At 38.8% G+C, this 26,955-nt stretch overlaps 1 protein-coding gene across 2 annotated transcripts in view; it reads right to left on the reverse strand.

Moving 5' to 3' along the window:
- Positions 1 to 26,955, reverse strand: part of HCN1 (hyperpolarization activated cyclic nucleotide gated potassium channel 1) — a 319,704-nt gene that overhangs the window by 80,889 nt on the left and 211,860 nt on the right. For both annotated transcript variants that reach the window (XM_038403929.2, XM_043515024.1), the window contains exon 4: positions 21,982 to 22,200. In XM_038403929.2, the coding sequence (XP_038259857.1) occupies positions 21,982 to 22,200 (219 nt within the window). The remainder of the gene's footprint in view (positions 1 to 21,981; positions 22,201 to 26,955) is intronic.

The following is a 26,955-nucleotide window of genomic DNA, read 5'->3' on the forward strand; positions in this document are numbered from 1 at the left end:
AAATTATTAAACAATCAATTTGTAAGCACCTAGAGGATAATAGGGTGATAAGGAATAGCCAACATGGATTTGTCAAGAACAAATCATGTCAAACCAACCTAATTTCCTTCTTTGACAGGGTTACTGGTCTAGTGGATGTGTGTGTGGAACTACAAACATTAACTTGATTTTTGTAAGGCTTTTGAAACAATCCCACATGACATTCTTATAAACAAACTAAAAAAATGTGATCTAAATCAGTGGTTCTCAAACTAGGGGTGTGACTTGTTCAGGGAAAGCCCCTGTCGGGCCAGGCCAGTTTGTTTACCTGCTGCGTCCACAGGTTCAGCCGATAGCGGCTCCCACTGAATGCTCCACGCCAATGGGGATGCGAGAAGGGCAGCCAGCACATCCCTCGGCCCGTGCCACTTCCTGCAGCCCCCATTGGCCTGGAGCGGCGAACAGCGGCCAGTGGGAACCGTGATCAGCCGAACGTGTGGATGCGGCAGGTAAACAAACTGGCCCGGCCCGCCAGGGGCTTTCCCTGAACAAGCGGCGCCCCTAGTTTGAGAACCACTGGTCTAAATGAAATTATTTTAATGTGGTGCACGACTGGTTGAAAAAGCTTAGTTAAATAGTAGTTATCAATGATTCGTTGTCAAAAAGGGAGGACTATTTAGAGGGATCCTGCAGGTGTCTGTCCTGGGCCTGGTACTATTCAATATTTTTATTAATGATTTGGATAATAGAGTGGACAGTATGTTTATAAAATCTGCAGATGACACGAAGCTGGGAGGAATTGCAAGTACTTTGGAAGACAGAATAAGGATTCAAAACAACCTTTAGAAGTTGGTTAACTGTATGAAATCAACAAGAGGAAATTCAGCAAAGACAAGTGCAAATTACTACACTTAGGAAGAAAAAAATCAAATGCACAAATGCAAAATTAGGAATAAGTGGCTAAGCAGTAGAGTATATTACCAACTGCTCTACTTGGCACTATTGAGACCTCAGCTGGAGAACTGTGTCCAATTCTGGGTGCTTCACTGTAAGAGAGATGTGGACAAACTGGACAGAATCCACAGGAGAGCAACAAAAGCAATAACAGTTTTCAAAAACCTGATCTCTCAGGCGAGGTTAAAAAAACTTGACATGTTCAGTCTTGTGAGAAAAAAAGACTGAGGTGGGGGGAACCTGATAACAGTCTTAAAATATGTTAAGGCGTGGTTTATAAAAGGGGACAGTTGTCAACTGTTTTGCATGTCCACTGAATGTAGGACAATAAGTAATTGGCTTAATCTGCAGCAATGGAGATTTAGGTTAGACATTAGGAAAAACTTTCTAACTGTAAGGATTGCTAAATACTGGAACAGTTCACCAAGGGAAGTTGTGCAGTTTTTTAAGAATGGGTTAGACAAACACCTATTATGGATAGTAAGGATTTACTTGATCCTGCGTCAGTACAAGGTCGAAGGACTAGATGACCTTTCAAGGTCCCTTGCTGATTTTTTTCTCTATGTGCTATATACTGTTCCTGTTTCCTGAGTTGATAATCTAATTTATAGAAATAAAAGTAGTGCCTGTACAAATCAATGGGGCTTGATTCTCAGAGAGAGGATGAAGCAGCATTTGAGAAAAAGACAAACAGGCATAGCAGGCCCAGAGAATTTTAGGACATTTTAAGTGTTTCTTTTTCTGTTTCCACATGAAAGAATTTTAACCATACTGGTATTTTTAAATCTAGGGTATCTGTATCCTATTGGGCAGGAAGGAGAGGAAAAGAATATATAGACAATATTACTGGCTATTTAGCAGACTTTGCATTCAATTTTTTCTTGTCACATTCACTCAAAGGACCAGATTCTCCTCTCATTTACACTGGTTTTACCCCATGCTATCCCAGTGTCTTTAAAAGAGTCACTCAATTACATGGGTGTAAGTGAGAGAAGAAACAGACCCTGTGTGCATTTGCATACATATGTGCACTGCTATTTACAAGGGGGATGGGGATGCCTCCCCTTCTTGTCTCTCTAATTTGACTGATTGCCAGGATTGTGCAACTGTTGGGTCTTGTTAAGTGCAGTCTCTCCATTTCATACTGCACACAGCTCTACTTAATATATCTGTCAACTGCTTGGTTGGTATAGGTCTCCACAGTTTCTGTCACTTCACTGCAATCATTGTCAACCACACAGTCAATTTAGCAATTGTACGTGTGTCTTCAGTCCTGGTTACCAAAAAAGCAGTCATATACTTTGTCTAACTCACTGGAATAGCTATATTTGTACTAGGCCTCCCAGTGCAGATTCCTCTAGTGAACTATAAATGCAGTGAAATACCAAAGAAAATGTTCACTGATGAAGAGCACTTTTCATCAACAAAGGGAGTCTTGCCTGACTAATTAGTGCAGGATTGGACTTGTTATTAAAAGCATATGGTGTTATGTAAAACAAAATCTTTTACTCTCAAGATTGTGTATTCAGTGCAATGTCTGAGCACTTGACAGAAGCTTTTCTGGTGCTGGGATAGCGGATATAGGGCAGAAATCTACCTTCCTAGGCTACAAAAGATTCTGGGTAAAATTCTGAAAAGTGCTTCAGTGACTTAGGAGCCTAAGTCCCATTGACTTTCTCTTCACTTTCAAAAATGTTACTCTCTATGGTCACTATTCCATATTTAGGGTTGGAATAACCTCTGCAATATCTGTTCCCTCCTACGCGGGGTGGGAATGATTGCAATATCTGCATAATGGTGGATCCACTGATTCTGCCCCTCTACCAAATCTCTACTGTATGATATCCCCTTCAGAGCAGAACTCCACAAAACACAGAAGGCACAAACCCCTAGTACTGGCTACTCAAATCCTATTTTCTTCTATGCAACAGAACACCACCAACTCTTTGCCGGCAGGAACCTCTGTGTCCTTAAAGGGGAGAGAAGGATTTACTCCTAAATGTCAGCTCAGTTTTTCAGGACTCAGCCATATCTTTTTAATATAAGTATTTAACAGGAGATAGAAAGTAATTTAATTTTAATCTGCATTCATATATATATATATATATATATATATATATTAGGTTATTACTTTCACATTGCTTCTTGACATAACCTAGGGAGGTGGTGTAATCTCTACCCTTAGAGGTTTATACGGCCCAGTTTGACAAAGCCTTGGCTGGGATGATTTTGTTGCAGTTAGTCCTGCTTTGAGCAGAGGGTTGGACTAGATAACCTCCTGAGGTCTCTTCCAACCCTAATCTTCTATGATTCTATGATAACTGTAGCTGGGCAAGATGCTAATTTAGTATGCAAGTTTTGCTAAAGGCATCATACCAGATGTTGATTTTAGTTTCCATGGAATGTCCCTGTGTTTCAGAAACAATGTGGTAGACTGCAGCAAATGCTATAGTCAATCTCTGCTTTTAACAGACAGAGGTAACAGACATTTCCAGAAAGCAAACTGAGTGCAGAAGTGGTGATTGACATTTGTCACCATTTGTTCAGAAGCCTATGTTAAGTGACCTGGTGATCTCAGGTGTGTTCCTAGTAGACAGGTGCCCCATCACAAGCATTACAGCTGGCACTAACTAGCATCCTTGCTAGGAGCTGAAAGAGGGACTGAGTGGGCATGAAGATTAAACTGATTGCTTTTACCTAAACAGTCCTCACTATGCTTGCCAGGCACATTGGTATGTGGAGATCTCACACTACTACTTCAATCTCCGTTCAGTTTAGATCGAACCAATGCAGTTTAATTCCACTGTAGAGTTCCTTTGTTTGTGTAAAGTCTATGCTCCCAGCATATTGTGCAGCTGAGATTTGAGGTGGCTTCATCTGTGGCAGCATGGAAGAGGAATTATTTGATATTTAATTTCTTGGGACCTGGATCCTTGTCCCACTTATGTCAATGAGCGTTTTGTCATTGTTTTCATGGGGAGCAGTATTGAGTCTTTATTTTTTAGGTAAAAGGCTGGTTTGTATGGGAATTGGCCAAGAACATGAATTCAGAAAATTCACTATAACTTAATTAATTTCTCAATCACTGTAATTGAAAAGAACAATAACAAGAGGGTTGTGTACTTTGTGGCAATTGAGAGGAAATGTTTGATTATTGCCTGAAAGTAAAATGACAGCAGGAAAGCATTCTTGCAAGCAAGAGAACTCTTTGTGGGGTAATCAGTGAAAAACAGACATTGCCAACAGTTGATAGCTTTTAGGCTAAAAAAATCATTTAATTTCCATCAGTGATAAAGAGTTTATGGAAAGACGCATCATACAACTCTTCAGGAAACCAAAGGAGTTATCATATATTATAATCTTAGAGCACATAATACATAAAGAACTAATCAGGACTCTCCTTGTTTCACAGTCACTGATCTCCACATTGCATGTCATGCCTTGATCTCTAGGTGATTATCCATTACATTTTTCTGTGAAAATGTCCAGTGTGCTAAATAGAGTAGCAGCATAAGGAGGGGAAGCTGCCGGAGTGCCCCTGGATTTTTAAATTGATGTCCAAATGAATAAAGCAATTTTTAATGATGTTAGTGGCCTAAATTTTTTTAATGTTTTTGATGCCACAAACTGTCTAAATAAAATTAAATTAAGTTTTGAAACAAAGTCATTTTGAACCAAAAAATATCAAAATGTTTTGTCTTAACACTTTCAGAATTCTTTATTTCCCTGACCAAAGCAATTTGGCAAAACCAGTATGAATTTGCTAAACATTTCAATGTTGCTGATTTTTTTTGTATTTTTCTGTTTTTTGCCTCTCCCTGCCAAAAAATCCAAAAATGAGTTTTGCACTTTTTTTTTTTGCTCAGATCTACCTACAAGGCTAGGGATGGGTCCTCTTGTACTCCACATTTGTGGAATTAACTGTCTCCTAATACTGGAACCCCCACTATTAGTGTATGTCTAAAATGCAATGTGATTGCAGCATGTATAGTCATAGCCGAGCTCAGTTTGATCTAGAGCAGTGGTTTTCAACCTGTGGTCCGCAGGGGACAGGAGATGGTTGGATGGGGCAGAGGGGTGGTCAGGAGACAGGGAGCAGGGGGGGTTGTATAGGGATGGGATCCTGAGGGATCCCGAGGGGGGGGACAGGGAGCAGGGGGGTTGGATAGGGGGTGGGGTCCTGGGGGGGGGACAGTTAGGGATGGGGGTCCCAAGAGGGGGCGGTCAGGGACAAGCAGGAGGGGGTTTGGATGGATCGGGGATTCTGAGGGGGGCAGTCAGGGGGTAGGAAGTGGGAGGGGGGCGGATGGGGGGGAACCATGCTATTTGCGGAGGCACAGCCTTCCCTACCTGGCCCTCCCTACCATTTCACAACCCTGATGTGGCCCTCGGGCCAAAAAGTTTGCCCATCCGTGTGTTAGACACTGCACAAACACAGAGTAGTAGATGGTCTTTGCTCTGAAGAGCTTGCAAACTGATAGACAAGACAGACATAGCGTAAGGGAAGAGTTATAACACACAGAGTGAACAATATGATGGCAGCAATCATATTAGTTCCACTGTTCCATTTGTTTTGTTTTTACGTTTTTGTTGATTTACGAGTTTTCTTCAGAAGGGATCACTGTTTCATTTATACCTTTACCGTTTAAGTTTTTTATTAAAACTTTATTTTTTTTACTTATTTTTAAAGAAATCATTCTGCTCACCTCACTGACATCTTTCATTCAGTTTTGAGGCTTTCCCCAGGTATTTTCCCCCCAACAACATTCCAGAGATATATTTACATTTCCCCTCCATTCCATACTTTGGTTGAAGACAAAAAAAAGTGAAATATTGGCTAGAACATCCATTTACTAGTGTCTTTAAAAGTTTTAGCTTTTGAGTGAACCCAGACACACTGGATAAAACAGTACTTCTGTTAAAATGGTCAGCAGTGAAATAATTGAGAGCGTTGACATTTAATGATCATAATTAGCTTCAGGGTTAAAACCCCATAGACATAAAGGGCAATTCCCAACTCTTAAAGCTTTCTTTTCAGTCTCTTTGGAGGCTCAGAAAAAACAACTCTGCATTGGTTAACGCACTTAAATATTTCTTCGCCATCAGAAGTCTTAGAATTTTTCTTAATTGAAGTTATAATTCAGTCAAAAACACTGGGAATACAAAAAAATGCAAATCTGAGAGAGAGTGCAGAAACAATACAGTGTACGTTTCCAGTGGCCTTTCCCATTACCAGTAGAGCCTCCAGTCCCTTAAGGGTATATCTACACTGCAGTCAGAGATATGACTGCAACTAATTTAGCTAGCCCTCTGCCCCCCCCCTCCCCCTGGTTCCTAAATGCATTCAGAGTGACCAGTTTTCAACTAGTTTTTTCATTTGTGACCCCTAAAAAATAGCAAATGGAGGTGCAGGCCCCATTGGAAATCTAAGACATAAGACCTCCTGCATAAGTTTTCAGCCATCGTTTTAAAATGAAAAGTCAGCTTTTTTCATGAAAAATTTCTACAAAAATGATTTTTTTGTTTTGTTTTTGTCAACATCTGAACTGGAAAAAAATCCCTATTTTTTGACCAGCTCTGCCTGTAATGTAAAATGATAATTTATAAGGGAGGAGGTGTCTCAAAAAAAGCAGGTTATATAAATAAATATGTAGAAGTTACATTTTATTTTTCTTGAATCATATTGATAATGCTTAGCTTCAATGCATTTCTTATCTAACAGTATGCTTTCATTATGGTTTTAGAATAGTTACAATGTGCACAGAAAGAGTTTTTAAACATTTTTCTGTATCTGAATGAAAGGAAATTTATTATAAAAAGGTATGTATATTGAACAGCATGTAAAAATTCAGCTAAAAGTACTGCACTTTAAATTTAGCACTAGTCAGTCTATTTTTATATGAATACATAAATTAGAATAGATTTCCACAGCTATTAAAAGAACCCTTGATATAAAATAATAATTTATAATGCATTAGGAGCCAGTGCAGAGTGTCATATAAAGCTCTGTATTGCAAAGGGAAGGTCATACTCCCATTCATTTCTGGTATACTCAATACTCTTTAAAAAGAAAAGGAGTACTTGTGGCACCTTAGAGACTATCAAATTTATTTGAGCATAAGCTTTCGTGAGCTACAGCTCACTTCATTGGATGCATGTGAAGTAAGAAAGTGAGCTGTATCTCACGAAAGCTTATGTTCAAATAAATTTGTTAGTCTCTAAGGTGCCACAAGTTCTCCTTTTCTTTTTGTGAATACAGATTAACACGGCTACTACTCTGAAACCTGTCAATACTCTTTATGGATCTATAAGACATGTCTTTACACATTATTATGTTCTGAAGGTAGATATGCATGTGTCCTTAATTACTCAAACCTCAGGAAACCAGAGGACAGGAGAAAATTGAGAGAATCCTAGAATCTGCACAGTCAGAAATATTTTGTCATCCATAATATGGTATTAGAAAAATATTGAGGCTTGTTTCCTTCTGGATCAATCACAATCAGGATCACTGGTACAACTGGGATAATTACTGGCCGCTATCTCCATCTCGCCTGAATCATATACTTGTCTCCCATTAAAAGGCAATTTCTACCATATTCTAAGACTACTTTCAGAAACAAGAAGTTATATGTACCTTCCTCATTCAGAAAAAGTAAGCTATCCTATAATCATTACTGCATGAGAGAACATACAGAGAGAAAGAAAGCAGCTTGTTTGTAAAATCTGAGCCCAGTATAACTTGATGCTTTCAGAGCTAATTTAATATAATTATGAACATGGCTGCAACTGTAATGAGCTTGCTCCACATTTTCATATGGAAAACTGCTAGAAACCTTATCTGTATTGCAAGCCAGCAGATCATTTTAAAGGTAAATTACCCATGACACAGCAATAGAACCAGGACTGTTCCATCGGTCATTATAGAAGCAGTGAAGTCTGTTACCGTTTCACTCAGGTAGGATACAGCAGGGTGGATAGCACTTGGCTACACAGTATGTTATCTGAAGAAACCGATATTTGTTTAAAGGTACAAGGTAAAAATAATCAGAAACCCCTAGGACAGGCTACAACAAAAGCGAATTTAGAGCACAAAAATGGAGTATTATGACAAGAGAAAAAAAACAAGTGAATATTCTAGCAAGAATGTTCTGATTGATTTATATTCCCTTTTACAAGGCTATAAGACTTCTGTTCCAGACAGTGAGTACAACTGACATACATTTGAAAAGAAACAAATGCCCATTATTTTATATCTTTGATGTTTAAAATTAAGATGAATAACCTTTGTGATTTTAAAACATTTTTGAGAACAACAATTGTTCCCTAACATACCACAGACATATTTAATGCCTTTCCCCATGTCAAATCCCGGTTTTTCGCAGAAAAGACCCAGGGTCAAAATACATGCTATCTACACCTTGCAAAAATAAATAAATAAAAATTAAAAAGCAAAAACAAAAAAACTCAAAAAACCAACCAACCAACCAAACAAACAAAAAACCCAGTAGGCATTACAATTATAATGAATGAAAATCATGCATGCAGAACTGATAGAATGAAAAAATGAGCAAGCCTGGATGACTTTAAGGCCCAGTACATTCACATACATCCCAAAAAATTCAGAACTTTTTCTCATAGTGAATGTGCTAGAGCACACTTTTTGAGCTGGATGGCACATTTATGGATCAAATCGGCACATACCCTTTTTCAAAACAAGACCTTACTGTTGAAGAGTTATATAGTTGACGACATACATGCCTGTAGTCCCACAGTTATCATTAAACATTAATTGATATGTCAGAGTTTTGAGTTCACAATGGATCAAGGAGATTATTTGGTCCTAATTGTGCACTGAAAATATTTACAGAATACCCACTAATAAAAGAACCTACAAATCAATCAGAAATATGGACTTATAGAATAGAAGTATGACTTCTGAAATATCTGAAAAGGTCCTTCCTCTGAATGCCAGGCATTAAGTTTTTCCTTCTAGAACAGTGTGTAAATGTTATAGCTATCTCCTTTTGAAATAATACTTTAAACTCAAATTGCACCTTTGTATTAAGGATTTTAGAGCATTTTACAAAGATTAATGAAATGCAGGAAGGTTACATGCAGATCATCATGATGCTCACAAAAGATGACATAGTTAGTTGGTATTAAACTGTAAAAAACACAGGAATCAAGATTTCTAGTCCCATCTTCTAACCAGTAAATCATATGGTGATCCAAGTAAGAAACTGAAAAAGAATCTTCACATAAAAACAAAGCAAAACTAGTGAACCAGAAGTCAACATTCCACAATTACCATTCTTTTTTAAGACTTAGTAGTGAGTTTGAGTTTAATTTTTTTGGCACAGAAGTCATAATTAAATTAGTTATTGAAGGTATGAGACAACAAACAGCATTGACTACAACTGTATTTACTGTAATGATCAGGTGATCACTCATGGGATTTTTGACAAATTGTTTTCAGCATCAATTATTTCACTGCCATGTAGCTAAGCAGGAAATAAAATCCATGCAGGCTAATGAGCATTTAATACACAAAAAAGGGGAATAAGCTATATCAGTATAAAACACCTTTATGCCAGGATAACTGTTCAAACTAGTGGTTGTACTGGCATAACTATATCAGTAAAAATCACATCCCTAAAGAAAATAGTTATAACAGTTATAAAAATTATTGTGCCTTAGCAAAAATTCCACTTAATGGAACATTCACCCATGCCAAAGGATCACCAGTGGTGTTTAAACAGGTGTTAAGTAGGAGTAACATTCAAAGCCCTGGTGTTTTAATACAGAAGTTGCCCAATGGAGTATAGAAAAAGTAATAAAGATGAAATACAGTAAATATCATTTCTAATTTACTTTTCCGATGAAGTGAGCTGTAGCTCACGAAAGCTTATGCTCTAATAAATTTGTTAGTCTCTAAGGTGCCACAAGTACTCCTTTACTTTTTATTTAATCTGTTATTTTATTTCATTTTGAGTACTTTAGCCTGTTTTGTTTTGAATGTCCTACTTTTAATTGGGACAGCAGCTTCATCAAGAGGCTGTCTACCCATGTGTTCCCATTAAGAGGATTCTTTTGCATGATACTGAGTATTTGATCCCATTTTTAAATATATTTGAGCATGTCGCCTACTCATGATAAATATGTTTTTAGTAATTCTTTTCTAAGGTTCCCAGAGATTTATTGGCACGGGTACCAAAATTCAAAATAATGTATTTTGTACAGCTGAATAACAGTGTTAAAGAAAAAGGAATCTATAAACACTAGAAAAGAGAATCCATAATTTTTCACCTATATTTTTCTTGATTTTCTCATGTCATAAATCAAATTATTTCTGAATGCTAGTTAATATGTTAAAATGCATAGTGTAGCTTGTACAGTGTAATGTAATGTACATAACGAAAGCTTATGTAGTGTAGCTTAAGTTGTGTGAAATATTGAGGCCCTAGGGTATTGTTTAAATTAAAATGTCAATTTATGAAAACATTAATAATCAATTTTAAAAATGCTAAGCACAGTCTTTGTAAGCAAAGTTTGGCTTCTAAATTAACATCCATGTAGTCAAAATCAGATAGCATTACACAGCTCAAGTTTAGACATAATGGCAAAAAGGCATTAAATTGAATTTTCATTCAACCCTTTATTTAAGTAATTTCTTGAACACAGAAATTGATGGAGAAAATCTCCATTTTCTTTCTTTGCTGCAGTTGTGAACATTTGCAACATTTTTCAGTTCTTAAAGAGATCTGAAACCTTGTTGTTTTACATCATCTTAAGATATGGTAAGGTACTAATGGTGGCACCTGTAGAATGTCTTTTAATTAAGGCTTAACCATTTTTAATTTCAATAAAGATAGTGATGTTCCTACACACTGATGATTACACTGATTTTTTCTGTGCATAAGAACATAAGAATACCCATACTGGGTCAGACCAATGCTCCATCTAGCTCAGTATCCTGTCTTTCGACAGTGGCTAATGCCAGGTACTTCAGAGGGAATGAATAGAAGAGGTAATCATCAAGTGATCCATCCCCTGTCACCCATTCCTCGCTTCTGGTAAACAGAGGCTAGGGACACTTCAGAGCATGGCCTTGTATCCCTGCCCATCCTAACTAATAGCCATTGTGGGATCTATCCTCCATGAACTTATCTAGTTCTTTTTCTGAACCCTGTTATATTCTTGGCCTTCACAACATCCTCTGGCAAAGAGTTCCACAGGTTGACTGTGCGTTGTGTGAATAAATACTTCCTTTTGTTCTTTTTAAATCTGCTGCCTATTAATTTCATTTGGTGACCCCTAGTTCTTGTGTTTTGAGAAGGAGTAAATAACACTTCCTTATTTACTTTCTCCACACGAGTCATGATTTTATCTTATCCCCTCTATCTTATCCCCCCTTAATCGTCTCTTTTCCAAGCTGAAAAGTCCCAGTCTTATTAATCTCTTCTCAAACGGAAGCTGTTGCACATTCCTAATTTCTGTAGAGTGGTCAATTCATGTTTCTAAGTAACTCTTAATAAACAAATGGATGTTTCCTTACTGTAAACTTCAGAAGTTTTCAGATTTTGACAATTTAATATAAAGTTAACTAAATGGAATTTCACCAATAGAAAAAGCCAACATATTCTAAAATTTATTCCTGGCTAGCAATAGAAAACACAATGTTAACATTCTACAAATAGACAAATGTTCATCAAAAAAATCATACTGAAATTTCACATATATTCTATTTAGCAATCCAACATTTTAAATGCATATTTCTTCTTTACATAAAGAACATCTGTCAGGCTAATATATTTGTTTCTTGAATGCGCGTTGCCATGGACTAGATCCAAAGCCCACTGAAGTCAAAAGTCCAGTGACTTAACTGGGCTTGAGATCAGGTTCCAGGTAGCACCATCTATTTCTATAGCTTAGAAATATATTTTGATTCTGTATTTTTCATCAGCTTAGTCTGTTAATTATCATACATTTTGAAATGGATTATAATGAAAGATTAAATAAAGCACAGTCATCTTCAATTAGAGTATTCTGCACGCCTCTGATAAGGATTGTTCCTTTAGCCTGCAAATTGGATAAATGGATGTTTCACAGACCAGTTTTTCCTGCGCATTTTGTCAGCTAAAGCTTGCTAAAATTTCTTAATGTTAAAAGTAGTATTATATTCCCATTATCAGTAACTTGAGAAAAAGTAAATAATATCTGCAGCCAAATTTGGATTATGTAATATAAATGTAGCAGACGTGGATTTATGCTGAATGAGATTTTGTTGTAGTTGTTGCACTTTGAGTTTAAGATATTTTGAAAAAAACTGATATGCATAGTGGCTTTTTTAGATTTCTTGGATTTATATAATAGTATCTTCATGTTGATATGCCAGTCTTACATGCAGCATCATAACAGCTTACCAGACAGCTGCAGCGGCACAGGAGCTAGCAAACAGAGCTCTAAACAGGGGAGTTTGAGTGGGAGTTCTGTTGGAGGAGAAGGTAGTTGTACTTGGTTTTGTATTTTTAGTATTTGTATTTGTGTGTGTGTAGGGGTTTTGTGCTGGGAGAGCAGCTGAGCCTGATTGGGGGTGGGGCTTTGTGCTGAGAGAGCAGCTGAGCCCTGCCTAGGGGGCGGGGCTTCTGACTAGGGGCCCTATAAAGGTAGCCAGCCAGTCAGGGAGTGGCACAGACAGCTGCAGCAGCACAGGAGCTAGCAAACAGAGCTCTAAACAGGGGAGTTTGAAAAGGGAGTTTGTATTGTGGTGCTTGTTGGGGTTTGCTTTTGCTGGGGGGGTGGTCTTTTTGGTGTGGCTTGTGTTTCCCAGATAAACAGGATTTAGGTAGGAAGGAGATTACAGATACAGAGGCAGCTGTGGGAGTGACTCCTGCAGTGAAAGACACATTGAGGATGACTGGATGTGGAAGCTGTGGTATGTACATGATCCTGGAGGGGGGAACCGGTAAGAGTTTTTTCTGCATGAAATGCCGTCTGATAGAGCTGATGGAGGAAAAGATCCGAGGTTTGGAGATGCAGGTGGAAAGTCTGGTTGAGTTTAGGAAGGGGTTTGAGCAGAGGATGGAGCAAAGACATGAGGTATCTGAAGGGAAAAGCTCAGATTCACAGATGGAAGCAGGGCTGGGGAATTTTGAGGAGAGACTGGGTGAGGAAAGTGGTCAGTGGAAACATGTGACTCAAAGAACCAGGCAGAGAAAAAGATGGGCTAGTGAAGGAGAAATAGAGCTTAGGAACAGGTTTGCAGAGTTGGAAAATGAAGAAGGGGCTCAGCAGGTACTGAAGGTGGAACGGTAAGGAAGAAGAGAAGAGAGGCTAGTCCTATAGGAAAAGGGAAAGAGTCAAGGGAGACTACACCAAATACGAGCCCAGGAGGATACAGGATGGGTTGAAGAGGATTGTAAGGGAAAATAGGAATGGAAAGAACTTGCAGCCAGAGGGAACAGGGGAGAGACTGGAGAATACCACTGTCACCAGGAAAAGGCAGGTCTATGTGATCGGGGACTCTTTATTGAGAAGAATAGACAGGCCTGTAACTAGAGCTGATCCTGAGAATAGAAGGGTGTGCTGTCTTCCAGGTGCTAAGATACGGGATGTAGACCTGAGGTTGAAAAGGATCCTCAAGGGAGCGGGAAAGAATCCCCTAATTATCCTTCATGTGGGAACAAATGATACAGCCAGATTCTCGTTGGAAAGTATCAAGGGAGACTATGCTAGGCTGGGGAAGATGCTTAAGGAAATTGAGGCTCAGGTGATCTTTAGCGGGATCCTTCCTGTTCCTAGAGAAGGGCAACAAAGGTCTGACAAGATTATGACTGTCAACAGATGGCTTAGGCAGTGGTGCTATAAGGAGGGCTTTGGGATGTATGGCCACTGGGAGGCATTCACGGACAGAGGTCAGATCTCTCGGGATGGACTTCATCTGAGTAGGGAAGGAAATAGACTTCTAGGATCGAGGCTGGCACAACTGATAAAGAGAGCTTTAAACTAGGAATTGGGGGGAGATGGATGGGAGATGTCCAGAAAATCTCCATGCCAGATTTTAGCATTGAGAGGGAAGCAGATGAAGTAAGAATGGATACAGCCGTGGGTAGGAGAATGTATATAAGGAGCGAGGGCGGTGTGGATACTAGTCTAATAGGTTATACTGGCTGTAGAATGACTGTGCCTAATAGGGTACAAAATGTGAGCGAGTCCAAACAGCAAAAATTAAGATGTTTGTACACCAATGCGAGGAGTCTAGGTAACAAAATGGAGGAACTAGAGCTACTGGTGCAGGAAGTGAAACCAGATATTATAGGGATAACAGAAACATGGTGGAATAGTAGTCATGACTGGACTACAGGTATTGAAGGGTATGTGCTGTTTAGGAAAGACAGAAACAAAGGTAAAGGGGGTGGAGTAGCATTGTATATCAATGATGAGTTAGAATGTAAAGAAATAAGAAGCGATGCAATGGATAAGACAGAGTCCGTCTGGGCAAAAATTACATTGGGGAAGAAAACTAGTAAAGCCTCTCCTACGATAGTGCTTGGGGTGTGCTATAGACCTCCGGGATCTAATTTGGATATGGATAGAGCCCTTTTTAATGTCTTTAATCAAGTAAATACTAATGGAAACTGTGTGATCATGGGAGACTTTAACTTCCCAGATATAGACTGGAGGACCAGTGCTAGTAATAATAATAGGGCTCAGATTTTCCTAGATGCGATAGCTGATAGATTCCTTCATCAAGTAGTTGCTGAACCGACTAGAGGGGATGCCATTTCAGATTTAATTTTGGTGAGTAGCAAGGACCTCATAGAAGAAATGGTTGTAGGGGACAATCTTGGCTCAAGTGATCATGAGCTAATTCAGTTCAAACTAAATGGAAGGATTAACAAAAATAAATCTGCAACTAGGGTTTTTGATTTCAAAAGGGCTGACTTTCAAAAATTAAGGAAATTAGTTAGGGAAGTGGATTGGACTGAAGAACTTATGGATCTAAAGGTAGAGGAGGCCTGGGATTACTTTAAATCAAAACTGCAGAAGCTATCGGAAGCCTGTATCCCAAGAAAGGGGAAAAAATTCATAGGAAGGAGTTGTAGACCAAGCTGGATGAGCAAGCATCTTAGAGAGGTGATTATGAAGAAGCAGAAAGCATACAGGGAGTGGAAGATGGGAGGGATCAGCAAGGAAAGCTACCTAATTGAGGTCAGAAGATGTAGGGATAAAGTGAGAGAGGCTAAAAGTCGAGTAGAGTTGGACCTTGCAAAGGGAATTAAAACCAATAGTTAAAGGTTCTATAGCCATATAAATAAGAAGAAAACTAAGAAGGAAGAAGTGGGGCCACTTAACACTGAGGATGGAGCGGAGGTTAAAGATAATCTAGGCATGGCCCAATATCTAAACAAATACTTTAGCCTTTAATAAGGCTAAAGAGGATCTTGGGGATAATGGTAGCATGACAAATGGGAAGGAGGATATAGAGGTAGATAATACCATATCAGAGGTAGAAGCGAAACTGAAACAGCTTAATGGGACTAAATCGGGGGGCCCAGATAATCTTCATCCAAGAATATTAAAGGAATTGGCACCTGAAATTGCAAGCCCATTAGCAAGAATTTTTAATGAATCTGTAAACTCAGGAATAGTACCGAATGATTGGAGAATTGCTAATATAGTTCCTATTTTTAAGAAAGGAAAAAAAAGTGATCCGGGTAACTACAGGCCAGTTAGTTTGACATCTGTAGTATGCAAGGTCCTGAAAAAAATGTTGAAGGAGAAATTAGTTAAGGACATTGAAGTCAATGGTAAATGGGACAAAATACAACATGGTTTTACAAAAGGTAGATCGTGCCAAACCAATCTAATCTCCTTTTTTGAAAAAGTAACAGATTTTTTAGATAAAGGAAATGCAGTGGATCTAATTTACCTAGATTTCAGTAAGGCATTTGATACCGTGCCACATGGGGAATTATTAGTTAAATTGGAGAAGATGGGGATCAATATGAACATCAGAAGGTGGATAAGGATTTGGTTAAAGGGGAGACTGCAACGGGTCCTACTGAAAGGCGAACTGTCAGGTTGGAGGGAGGTTACCAGTGGAGTTCCTCAGGGATCGGTTTTGGGACCAATCTTATTTAATCTTTTTGTTACTGACCTTGGCACAAAAAGTGGGAGTGTGCTAATAAAGTTTGCAGATGATACAAAGCTGGGAGGTATTGCCAATTCAGAGAAGGATTGGGATATTATACAGGAGGATCTGGATGACCTTGTAAACTGGAGTAATAGTAATAGGATGAAATTTAATAGTGAGAAGTGTAAGGTTATGCATTTAGGGATTAATAACAAGAATTTTAGTTATAAGCTGGGGACGCATCAATTAGAAGTAACGGAAGAGGAGAAGGACCTTGGAGTATTGGTTCCTCATAGGATGACTATGAGCTGCCAATGTGATATGGCTGTGAAAAAAGCTAATGCGGTTTTGGGATGCATCAGGAGAGGCATTTCCAGTAGGGATAAGGAGGTTTTAGTACCGTTATACAAGGCACTGGTGAGACCTCACCTAGAATACTGTGTGCAGTTCTGGTCTCCCATGTTTAAAAAGGATGAATTCAAACTGGAGCAGGTACAGAGAAGGGCTACTAGGATGATCCGAGGAATGGAAAACTTGTCTTATGAAAGGAGACTTAAGGAGCTGGGCTTGTTTAGCCTAACTAAAAGAAGGTTGAGGGGAGATATGATTGCTCTCTATAAATATATCAGAGGGATAAATATAGGAGAGGGAGAGGAATTATTTAAGCTCAGCACCAATGTGGACACAAGAACAAATGGGTATAAACTGGCCACCAGGAAGTTTAGACTTGAAATCAGACGAAGGTTTTTAACCATCAGAGGAGTGAAGTTTTGGAATAACCTTCCAAGGGAAGCAGTGGGGGCAAAAGATCTATCTGGTTTTAAGATTCTACTCGATAAGTTTATGGAGGAGATGGTATGATGGGATAATGGGATTTTGGTAAGTAATTGACCTTTAAATATTCAGGGTAAATAGGCCAAATCCCCTGAGATGGGATATTAGATGGATGGGATCTGATTTACTATAGAAAACTCTTTCCTGGGTATCTGGCTGGTGAATCTTGCCCATGTGCTCAGGGTTTGGCTGATTGCCATGTTTGGGGTCGGGAGGGAGTTTTCCTCCAGGGCAGATTGGAGAGGCCCTGGAGGTTTTTTTGCCTTCCTTTGTAGCATGGGGCATGGTTGACTGGAGGGAGGCTTCTCTGCTCCCTCGAAGTTTTGAACCATGATTTGAGGACTTCAATAGCTCAGACATAGGTGAGGTTTTTCATAGGAGTGGGTGGGTGACATTCTGTGGCCTGCGCTGTGCAGGAGGTCGGACTAGATGATCAGAGTGGTCCCTTCTGACCTTAGTATCTATGAATCTATGAATCATGGTCTTGTTGGCTCCACGGTATCCAAACGATACTGCACCTAATGTGGTTAAATTAAGGGCATTTTTGAAGAATATGAGATTAAGTTAGAAATGAGCAATGAGAAGGGAGGTTGTGCTTAGTTTCACATCCGGATTAGGTTGGTGTTGACATGATTTTTGCATCTTTTTTCCTATGTTGGTTCCACTGCTCAGGATGAAATAATAATGAGTGGATATTTATATAGAATCCAATTGAATGCAGGTACTTCTACTACTTATAACTGAAAGCTGTTCCAAGTGGCATATTTCCTGAAATCACCATCTCAGCCCCACACAAACACTTCCAACGCTCAGGACACACAAAACTAGAATAAACATTGCAATTTGAAACTGAGAAAGTAAGCAAGGAAGACAAGAAAGAGTTCCTTGTTAAACCGAATATACCAAATACCAACTAAGTATACTATGCACCCATACTTAGAGAAATCAACATTCTAGTAAGAAAACAAATGTTTGCCATTTTCATGCATTGGATCCACTGTTCCAGACCAAAGTTAAAATTTATCAGAAGTGGGTAGCAGTGACCTTTAGCCACCTAACACATAGGGAGCGTACCAAACAATGAGCAAAAAAGAATAAATATGAAGTGTCATTTTCTGATACCTATGGTCACACTAAGTGACACCTTTCTCCATAAGTAGTTCCACTCACTTCAATGGAATTATTTGTAAAGTTATTCAGAGTGAGCAAAGGTAACAGAATCTGTCCCAAAAGAGTGAAAAATCATCATCAGCATCACCTGACAGAATAAAATGATGTGTCCCAGCCAGGAGTCCTCTAGCTATCTCCTCTTCCTAAAATGTTCCTAACATGAAGATCTGTTAGCCTTCCAGGTCCTTCTTCTTTACAAAGGGAAAGGAGAAATTGATGACCTGCCCCCACCAGCTTTCTCCCCGCTTTGGAATGAATCACAGATAAATATAGTAGGCTTTAGCAAATACATTCTGCGTAATATCTCTCCTTTGAAAACAGTAAGTAAGAAGGATTAACATTATTTTGGACACACTGGATGGAGGTAAGTTTACTGTTCAGACAAAGTGGATTGTATTAGTTTGAGGTGATTAGTGTACGAATGAGAAATATGGTGATGGACAGGTAATTAACTGTTAAAACTATCAGGAGCATTTATTACATATGATATACAGTATACATATAATTTATGTAATGTAAGGTAAATATATATGCCCACCTGAAATCTCTGGAAATGATTATTATTACTAGAGCACTATGTGATGGGCATACAACAATTTATTAGAAGGAGCATTCATAAAAATATAGAGTCTAACTCAGACAAATAATGTATGTGATAACAGCTAGATGCAAATAGGTATGGAGATACAGTTAATAAAATCAACATATAATACCAAAATTATGGGTCAGATATTTGGACTCACGCTATCTGATGTGTACATGTAAACCAATTAGTGCCAAATTCTGATCCCCTTTCTCACATCTTATTCCTTGAGTGGTTCCACTGAAATCTACAGGACTATTTGTGGAGTAAAGTTCTACTCAACATGAGTAAGTGTAAGGGCCTGACTATGTTCCTTAGTTATTTGTGCACATACATGACCAGTCTTACTGACTGCGTGCATGCCTCTTCTTATATTTCATTTACTAATAAAAACAAGTATTGTCAAAACTGCAAAGGCTATAGTAATAGAAAAAATGTACTAGACTCTGTTCTACTTCATGCATTATCCATAAAATAATGTGATTTAAATTCTCACTGCTGTATATTTTTTAGCTGGGGGTGTTGTGACTGGCAGAAAGAATATACTTTGAAATTCTGATTTGAATTTATAGTCTTGGAAATTTAATTTGTAATTATTGAATGTGATATGATTAACACACATACTCACGAAATAGTGGTGTGTACAATATGTGCAAACGGTTTGTATGGTATTAGCACAGGAAAGATTTGAAAATCTTAGTTTTGTGAACTCCAGGCTTTTTGTGTTTTTGGTTTGGTTTTTATTGTTTTTTTGAAAGTCTAAAAGTAGCATACTACAAAAACTGACTTGGCCCAGCTTTTTTCTGATGTAACATTATTTACAGTAGCACAATTTCCCTTATGCAGCATAATTCTAACAATAAGTCATGCTCAGATTGCTTTAGGAGGTGAGCCATTTTTCAGATATGCCTCATCTTTGGTATGCAGTTGTACCACTGTCTATACCAACTTATCCAAACCCAATTGACTTATTTATTCTGGAAAACTAAGAATGATTTACTAAGTCTTGTGATTGAATTCACTCTTCAGAAAAAATGGAGAACTATTATATTTCTATATTAAATAAGCCAGACCTATATTAAATAACTGCATTCACACTAAAAAGGGGATAATACTTTAACTATACTGGTATAAAACGGTATGACTTTTCTGTCTAGACAGGGCTAACGCTGCCTTACTTAGGCAGCAGTTATTGCCATTAATTAACATGCAGACTAGTTCCCGGTAAGCAGCTTTGTTAATGGCTAGATAGTGCCATTTGGGCATTGCAGAGAAAGGAGGCACAATTCCTCACCATGATCTGTGGCCCAAAGACGGATCATACACACACACAGTACGGTCCCTTTGGATGGCACACTCTGATGCCCCAGCTTGCTTTCACAGCTACACTAGCCAGAGGTCAGGCTCTAGCTCCAAGGTCATGGCTCTGCCTCCATGGCACTGCTGTCCCTGTGAGGCAATTTGTATCTCTGGGTGTGCTCTGATGGAATGGCTCAGTTTTTGTGGGAGCATTTTTGGTAAGACGTTCAGGTGATAAGCCTGGTATAAATTCCCAGATATATATAACAGACAGATTAAATATAGGCAAATGACTTCGCCGCTCTAGAGATACCATGCTCAGTAAACTTCTTGAAAAAATTTAAAGACTGCTACTCCCCCGCACAGTCCTCATCTTCTCTGGTGCTTTTGACCATGTCAATCATCGTCCCCTTCTTGACCTCTTATCCTGACTCAACTTTTGAGATACCCCTGGAGGTGTTTGCTGAGTCTCTGTCCTCAGGTATCTTTATTCTTACTTTGCACCTTGTCTCTGGATATTCTTCTGTTCTTACAGGGCTTTAAGTATCATCTATATGCCAATGATTAGTAAAGCATCTCCATCCATCCCATCCTATATTTCTACCTGCCTCTATGATAACTCCTCTACTTGTCTTGTTGCGAGCTTAAACTTAACATGGCCAAACACAAACTCATATTTTCTCACAAATCCTCTTCACAATTTCCCTTTCTTTTTCAATAGTGAAAAAACCGCCATCCTCCTCATGACTGAGCTTACTGATTCCTTCCTCTCTCTTGCCCAGCATATTCAGGCCATAGATTCTTCCTTCTGAACACCAGCATGGTTCATCCTTTACTTTCCATAATCTCAGCCAAATTTCTTGTTCAGGTCCTCATTATATTCAGCTTGGACTATTGCAATATCCTTCTCTCTGGCCACCCTAGCACACACATACAAAATGCTCCTCTTTGCTAGTCAGTTTGATCATATCACTCCCTTCTTCAATTTGGCTCCCCAAGTGTTATCTCATGAAATTTGAGCTTCTTGTCACTACCTCCAAAACATTATAAATTGTGCACCTCCTTACTCTCCCTTGCAATGTTTCACATTGTACTGTATTCCCTCTGCTCTGCCAGCATTCCCATCCTCATCTGTCCATTTGACACTTCTCCCACATTTGCCTCTATGTCTTTATTCACAACACCACTTATGCCTATTACCATCTCCTCGAGCTTGTCCAAAAGGCCCACTACCCCATCCACATTTAAGTCCCTTTTAAAGACCCATTTCTACCATGCCGCCAACAGTGGATCTAATTGTATTACTTGAAACCAAACCAAACAAAAAAAAATCTGTTGGTTCCTCTCCCATAAACTCTGTCTACCTTTCCATCTTTAGACTGGATGCTCCTTGGGGCATACCTTCTTTAATATTTGGAAAGCAACCAGCACACTGTAGATGCTATTGTAAACTAATAAATATTATTAATATAATGTGAATAAGGACTTCAGGATCTGACCCTCTGAAGGGGTTTCAGAGCTAGCTCCAGATAAAGCTCATTAATCTTGTCAGCCTAGAAATCTCTAAGACATGGAACATCCTGGTAGGGTACTGCTGTCTGGGAAAAACAGAATCAGCTTCTGAATATTTTAGAAGCAGAGGAAAGCCACTGCTGGTCACCTCAACAACATAATTTCCCATGTTCAACTAGTGGTCAGAAAAAGGCTCCCATTGACTTCAAGGACAAGAACTGATGCAATACTTATTAAACTAAACAATAAATTAAAAATCACAAAATATTATTCACTCATATCCAATTTCTCACCCAGGGCATAGGCACACAGATCTGCATATGCATTGACTACTATGGAGTTGCACCAGGGATTAATTTGGACCATTCTTATATCTCTGCATGTTCAGTAAAGTTAACTGCAGTATTCAACTCTACTAGGCTATAGCATATGGGTTTGTGCCTTATTTCACATTGAGCACAACTTGGTAATCATTCTTGAAATGGAAGGAGATGCATTTTAAAGTAATTACCTTCTCTTGATATTGTCGTCGTGAGGAATCCAAAGACTGAATTAGGGCAGTGGCATGACCAACAAACATGGCATAACATGTAGCCCCCACAATCATACTCAACATAGTAATCCAGAGATCGGACATGCTGACAGGGGCCCGGGCTCCATAACCAATACAAAGCATGTGGCTCATGGCTTTGAAGAGTGCATACGAATACTGCTTTCCCCAGGAATCATTCTGCAAGAAAAGAGAAAAGTGACTGAGCCAGCGAGAAGGTGGAGGACAAAGTATTTTTGACTTGTGTAACAGGAACACTACAGATCACTGAAGGAACATCCTGGTAATGTATCCTGTGTTTAGGAAAGAGAGATTCTTTTGAAGTCCACTGTTACATAAAGCTTGGGAAGACTGTCAGATATTACTTAGCACAGTGACAGAAAATAAGTAGACTATTTTAAAAACAAATATTTTTTCTCACACTTGTATGTTAATCTAATTAAGCTAAAGATAAAGATCATTTTTTTAAGATTTTATTTTAAAGTCCAGTGCAGAGAGTTTAGAAAGAGCTGAGCATCTAGATCTTCCAAGTATACACAGGCGATATTTTGGTTTAATGTCCTGTAAGACAGAAAGAAGCAATGTAGGCCTGCCTCTCTCTTTCTCTCTTTCTCTCTTTCTCTCTTTCTCTCTTTCTCTCTTTCTCTCTTTCTCTCTTTCTCTCTTTCTCTCTTTCTCTCTTTCTCTCTTTCTCTCTTTCTCTCTAGACCTAACTAATTGTTTATGTTGCCATATGTGAATGTGATAGTATAGAAAATACACAAAGCTACTTGTGGGTTTTTTTGATTTGTTTTTGTTTTTTGTTTTTGTATTTTACCACTTTCATTTGGAATTTTATTTTCTAAAATTTTAGGCAAAATTGTCTGTTGAAAAGAGGTTCTGCTCCCCCTCTGTGAATCTGCCATTTCTGCAGGTAAAAACCTCAACTATATAGACCTTTCAGTATCAAATTGAAGAAGTGTAATTAAACCTCTCTACAAATGAAAGGTACCCTACACTGTGTCCACCCCTAAGAGTTATTTGGTTCCCACACTGCCCTTTTATCCCGTGTTCTGCCTGCAATGCGGTTTCAATGTAATACGCTATGGATGCCCTCACTCAGTTATTATAGGAGCCATGCGTTTGGTTTTAATAAGTTTAAATAGATAAATGTCATTTACAATACATCAGCATTTAATAAATATGCAATGCATCAACACTGGCTTATGGTAATTTTAACAAGCTGCTACATTGTTTTCAGCTAATAGCTATTTCACTTCCTAAGAATACCTTTGATTCTCATGGGTGAATGATGCGCTTTTCTGCTTATTTTTCTGTCTCTGATATTCCTAGTATACATCAAAAACATCACAATTCACAAAGAATCTATCTACATATAATCTGCACTCAGGACTAAACAGCTTTTACAGCCACACATACAGAAACAACTTTAGACTGGGTTAGATTTGTGAGTTCTGCACATATGACATGTATCTACCATTCTGGATTCCCTCTCAGATTAGAAAGTACCCACAGCTCATTCACAAACTTTTAAAACTGCATTGGTGTTCGCCAAGCACCACTTTAGCCTTGTATTGGCTCAAAGGAGCTATGTCTAAACAAGACCAGACATTGTAAAGCTGACATAGAAGCCATGGGACTCATCTTGGATTTTTCTATTTTTTTTGCCAGAGGAATAAAACTAATACTGCTTTAAACCAGTTAACCATCTGTTGCTCTTATTAACAAATAGTGCTATGAACCTCACAGAACAGATGAGAAAAAATGATCTCTGCCATAGACAGCTTCCAATATAATTTCAGACATGACACAATGAGGATGTGTGGGAGGAAAAACAGTGATGACAGCAACAAGATTCAGTGATTACTCAGCAAAGGCCAGTGCACAGCATAAGCAAACAATTTGTTTTTCTCTCAGAGAAATTTGGGGAGGTATAACACACACAAGTCAACTACATTCACTGGAGTCAGCATGGCAGAACTGGGTCTTTAGCAGTGACTTAAATATGAACTTAAATACGTAAACTCAGATTTTGTTGCACAGAGCACTCATCCACTCACTCCATTATTTTTTTCTTAATAATCAATTAATTCCTAAGAAGTGATCTGGAAAATTCTGGTGTGTGTATGAGAGAGTGAGTAAGAGAAAGATGCTGATTCAATACTATTTTTGGAAGGGAAGCTTGAGTCTCAATAGAATTCAAGAAGCTGCTTTCTTTGTTCATTGATCTGTCCCCAAATATAGCATACACTTAAATGTTTTTCATGTTTTTCAAGTTAAATACATCACACTAATATCAAGTTTAATCTACAGAAATAAGAATAAAGATGACCTCAGTATTTTCAATGCATGTTGTTTAAGCCTAGGGTTTGCCAGCATCAGCCTTAGATTTGTCAGTGTCACAGGTTGGAATTTTCCACAACCGGATGCCAAAGTGCTGGTCTTTGCTATAGACAAAAGTGCAGAGTGCATCATTCCTCTGTTACCAGAGTATAGAATTCTCTGCATGCAGCATTTTGTCACCAACTCCATAAGGCAATTTTATGTGATACATTCTGAACTAATACTCCTGAATTACCCAAAGTCCATATTATGTAGCTAACCATGTTTTGTTTACACATTCAGCTTTTCTGTAATATAATTGTTGACATTTAAAATGTTTCCCTAAATGACCCATATTCTATTCTTGCTATGGAAAAAAAAACCCTCTATCCAGCCTTTCCAACCGATAGGTAAAAAAGGACATGTAATTTCTTATTTGACCATGAGTTGATCACTGGTTCCACATTAGCAGTAATGGGTTTAAACTGTTTTAAATGGAATAACATTAATTTGGAATAAACTATTAAGGACAGTAATTGTGAGAAATACCAAAGCTGTTTATCTCAGGATTGATTGCATAATCTAACTTTATGACACTAGGAAATCCTCAGATGTGTAAAAGCAGTGATCACTGATCATTTGCAATTAGTTTTGGGAGTATAAGCATTAATTTAGAGCTGTTATCCCACAGAGCACATTCAGCACAGTGCACTCTTGATGTTTAAGGGTCTTATACATCAAGAGTACACTTGTTTCCTCTGATCGAAGGATGTTATCCTCCCCCTCATAACTCCACATAAGCCTATTATAAATAACTATTTTATAATATGTTAACTTCCCAGCTCATAAGCATAATTTCACAGAAAGGTTATAGGACACATTTCAGGGACAAAAAGGAAAGCTAAACTCAATGGAATAAGAGTTTCTGTTTTAGTGGAATCTGAAGAGATTATTACTAGAAGATTCTGTTGTCATCAGACAAATCACTTCTACTCGCACAGTGCAGTCCTTTCCTCAGGCACAGCTAACCGTTAAGGCTAAGATTTTATCACCGGTATTTTTAGTAAAAGTCAGGAAGAGGTCACAGGCAATAAACAAAAATTCACGGAGCCTGTGACCTGTCCATTACTTTACTAAAAATAACTTGGGGGCAGGGCTAGGTAGGGGGGGAGGAATGGAGTCCCATGGCGGGGGGAAGGTCTGACAGGATGAGCCTCCCACCATAGTCCAGTGGCCGCAGTGGGGGGAACAGCCATAGGGGGCACACAGCTCCAGAGCTGGCCCATCTGCAGAATAGGGGTGCATGGCTCCAACTGCAGCCCCCACCAAGTCCTGACTGCAGCGTGGGGAGGGGAGCGGGGAAGAGGGGATATATGGCCCTGGGAAGCCGCAAGGGAGCTCATGGCCCTGGGTGCAGCCGCCAGGGAGGGGTGCACGGCCCCAGCTACAGCCCCCGGAGGAAGCCGTTGGGCTAGGGGCTGCAGGGTCCTGGTTCCAGCCAGCCCCAGCAGGGCAGAGGCTCACAGTCCCACCTCCTCCTCCTGAAGCCCTAGAAGTCACAGAGATCCAATAAAGTCACGGAATCCGTGACTGCCGTGACCTCCATGTCTAAACTGTAGCCTTACTTATCGTCAGTCGGCCTTCCCTTGCATTCAGATATAAACTGATTTAGAAATCTTGCAGTAAGCAGGTTATTTCACAGATGGCAGTAGGGTTTTCCCACATTCTGATTCCACTCTTCCCTCACCCCTTTCAGATTATGCTAGCTTCAGGTGTCACAGGAAGGTGCTGGTGAGTTTGCAAGGGCATGCTTTACTCACTGTGGACTAGACATATTTGTTTTGAACTACTCAGGGGAAATTAAATTGTTGTATCCAAAATCTCTGATTTTGTCCCCCCCACCCAATATTGTAGTAGCACCCAGGTCCCTGATCAGGACTAGGGCTATATTGTGCTAAGTGATGTATAAACTGAGGTAGACATAGTCCTTACCTCAAAAAGCTTACTATCTAATCAACTGAATGTTTTCAGGAATGACCACTGTAGCATCTGTGGACTTTGTGAAAAGAAGTGTGTTAGGAGGGATTTGATAAAGGGAAATTGGGAGCCCGTTATACTAGTATAGAAACAGTTTAAAGCGCTGGCAGTTTAGTTCAGCCCATTTTTGCTATAAATGTTCTGCAATATAATGTAACATATAAAGTACTATAAGCACAAAAACAATCAACAAAAAATTCCACTTGAGGTCAAAGACAGTGTAAGGAGACAGCATGTATCTTTACCAGCTGCAATGTAGCTCAGTAATGGCTCTAGAGAAATGTCCTACCAAAATCTCAAGGACATGAGCCAATGCTCATGGAAGTCAACTGTAGTCTTTCCAGAACTTCAATGGGCATTTGATTAGGCCCTAATGCCCTAAATATGATTCTATTTTAATTTTCTCACTAAATATTTATCTAGAATAACATACAAGCTGGGCACCTAGAAACTGACTTTGAAAAGTTCTTAAAATTAAAATTCAATTAAGAAACTAATCAACCACGCACAGCACAAGTATTTGCATAATATATTAAACACTTTTACAAAAACTGAGAGTTGAGAGAGGACTGTATC

The sequence above is a fragment of the Dermochelys coriacea genome, chromosome 5 (genome assembly GCF_009764565.3).
Source record: "Dermochelys coriacea isolate rDerCor1 chromosome 5, rDerCor1.pri.v4, whole genome shotgun sequence".
Taxonomy (NCBI): Eukaryota; Metazoa; Chordata; order Testudines; family Dermochelyidae; genus Dermochelys; species Dermochelys coriacea.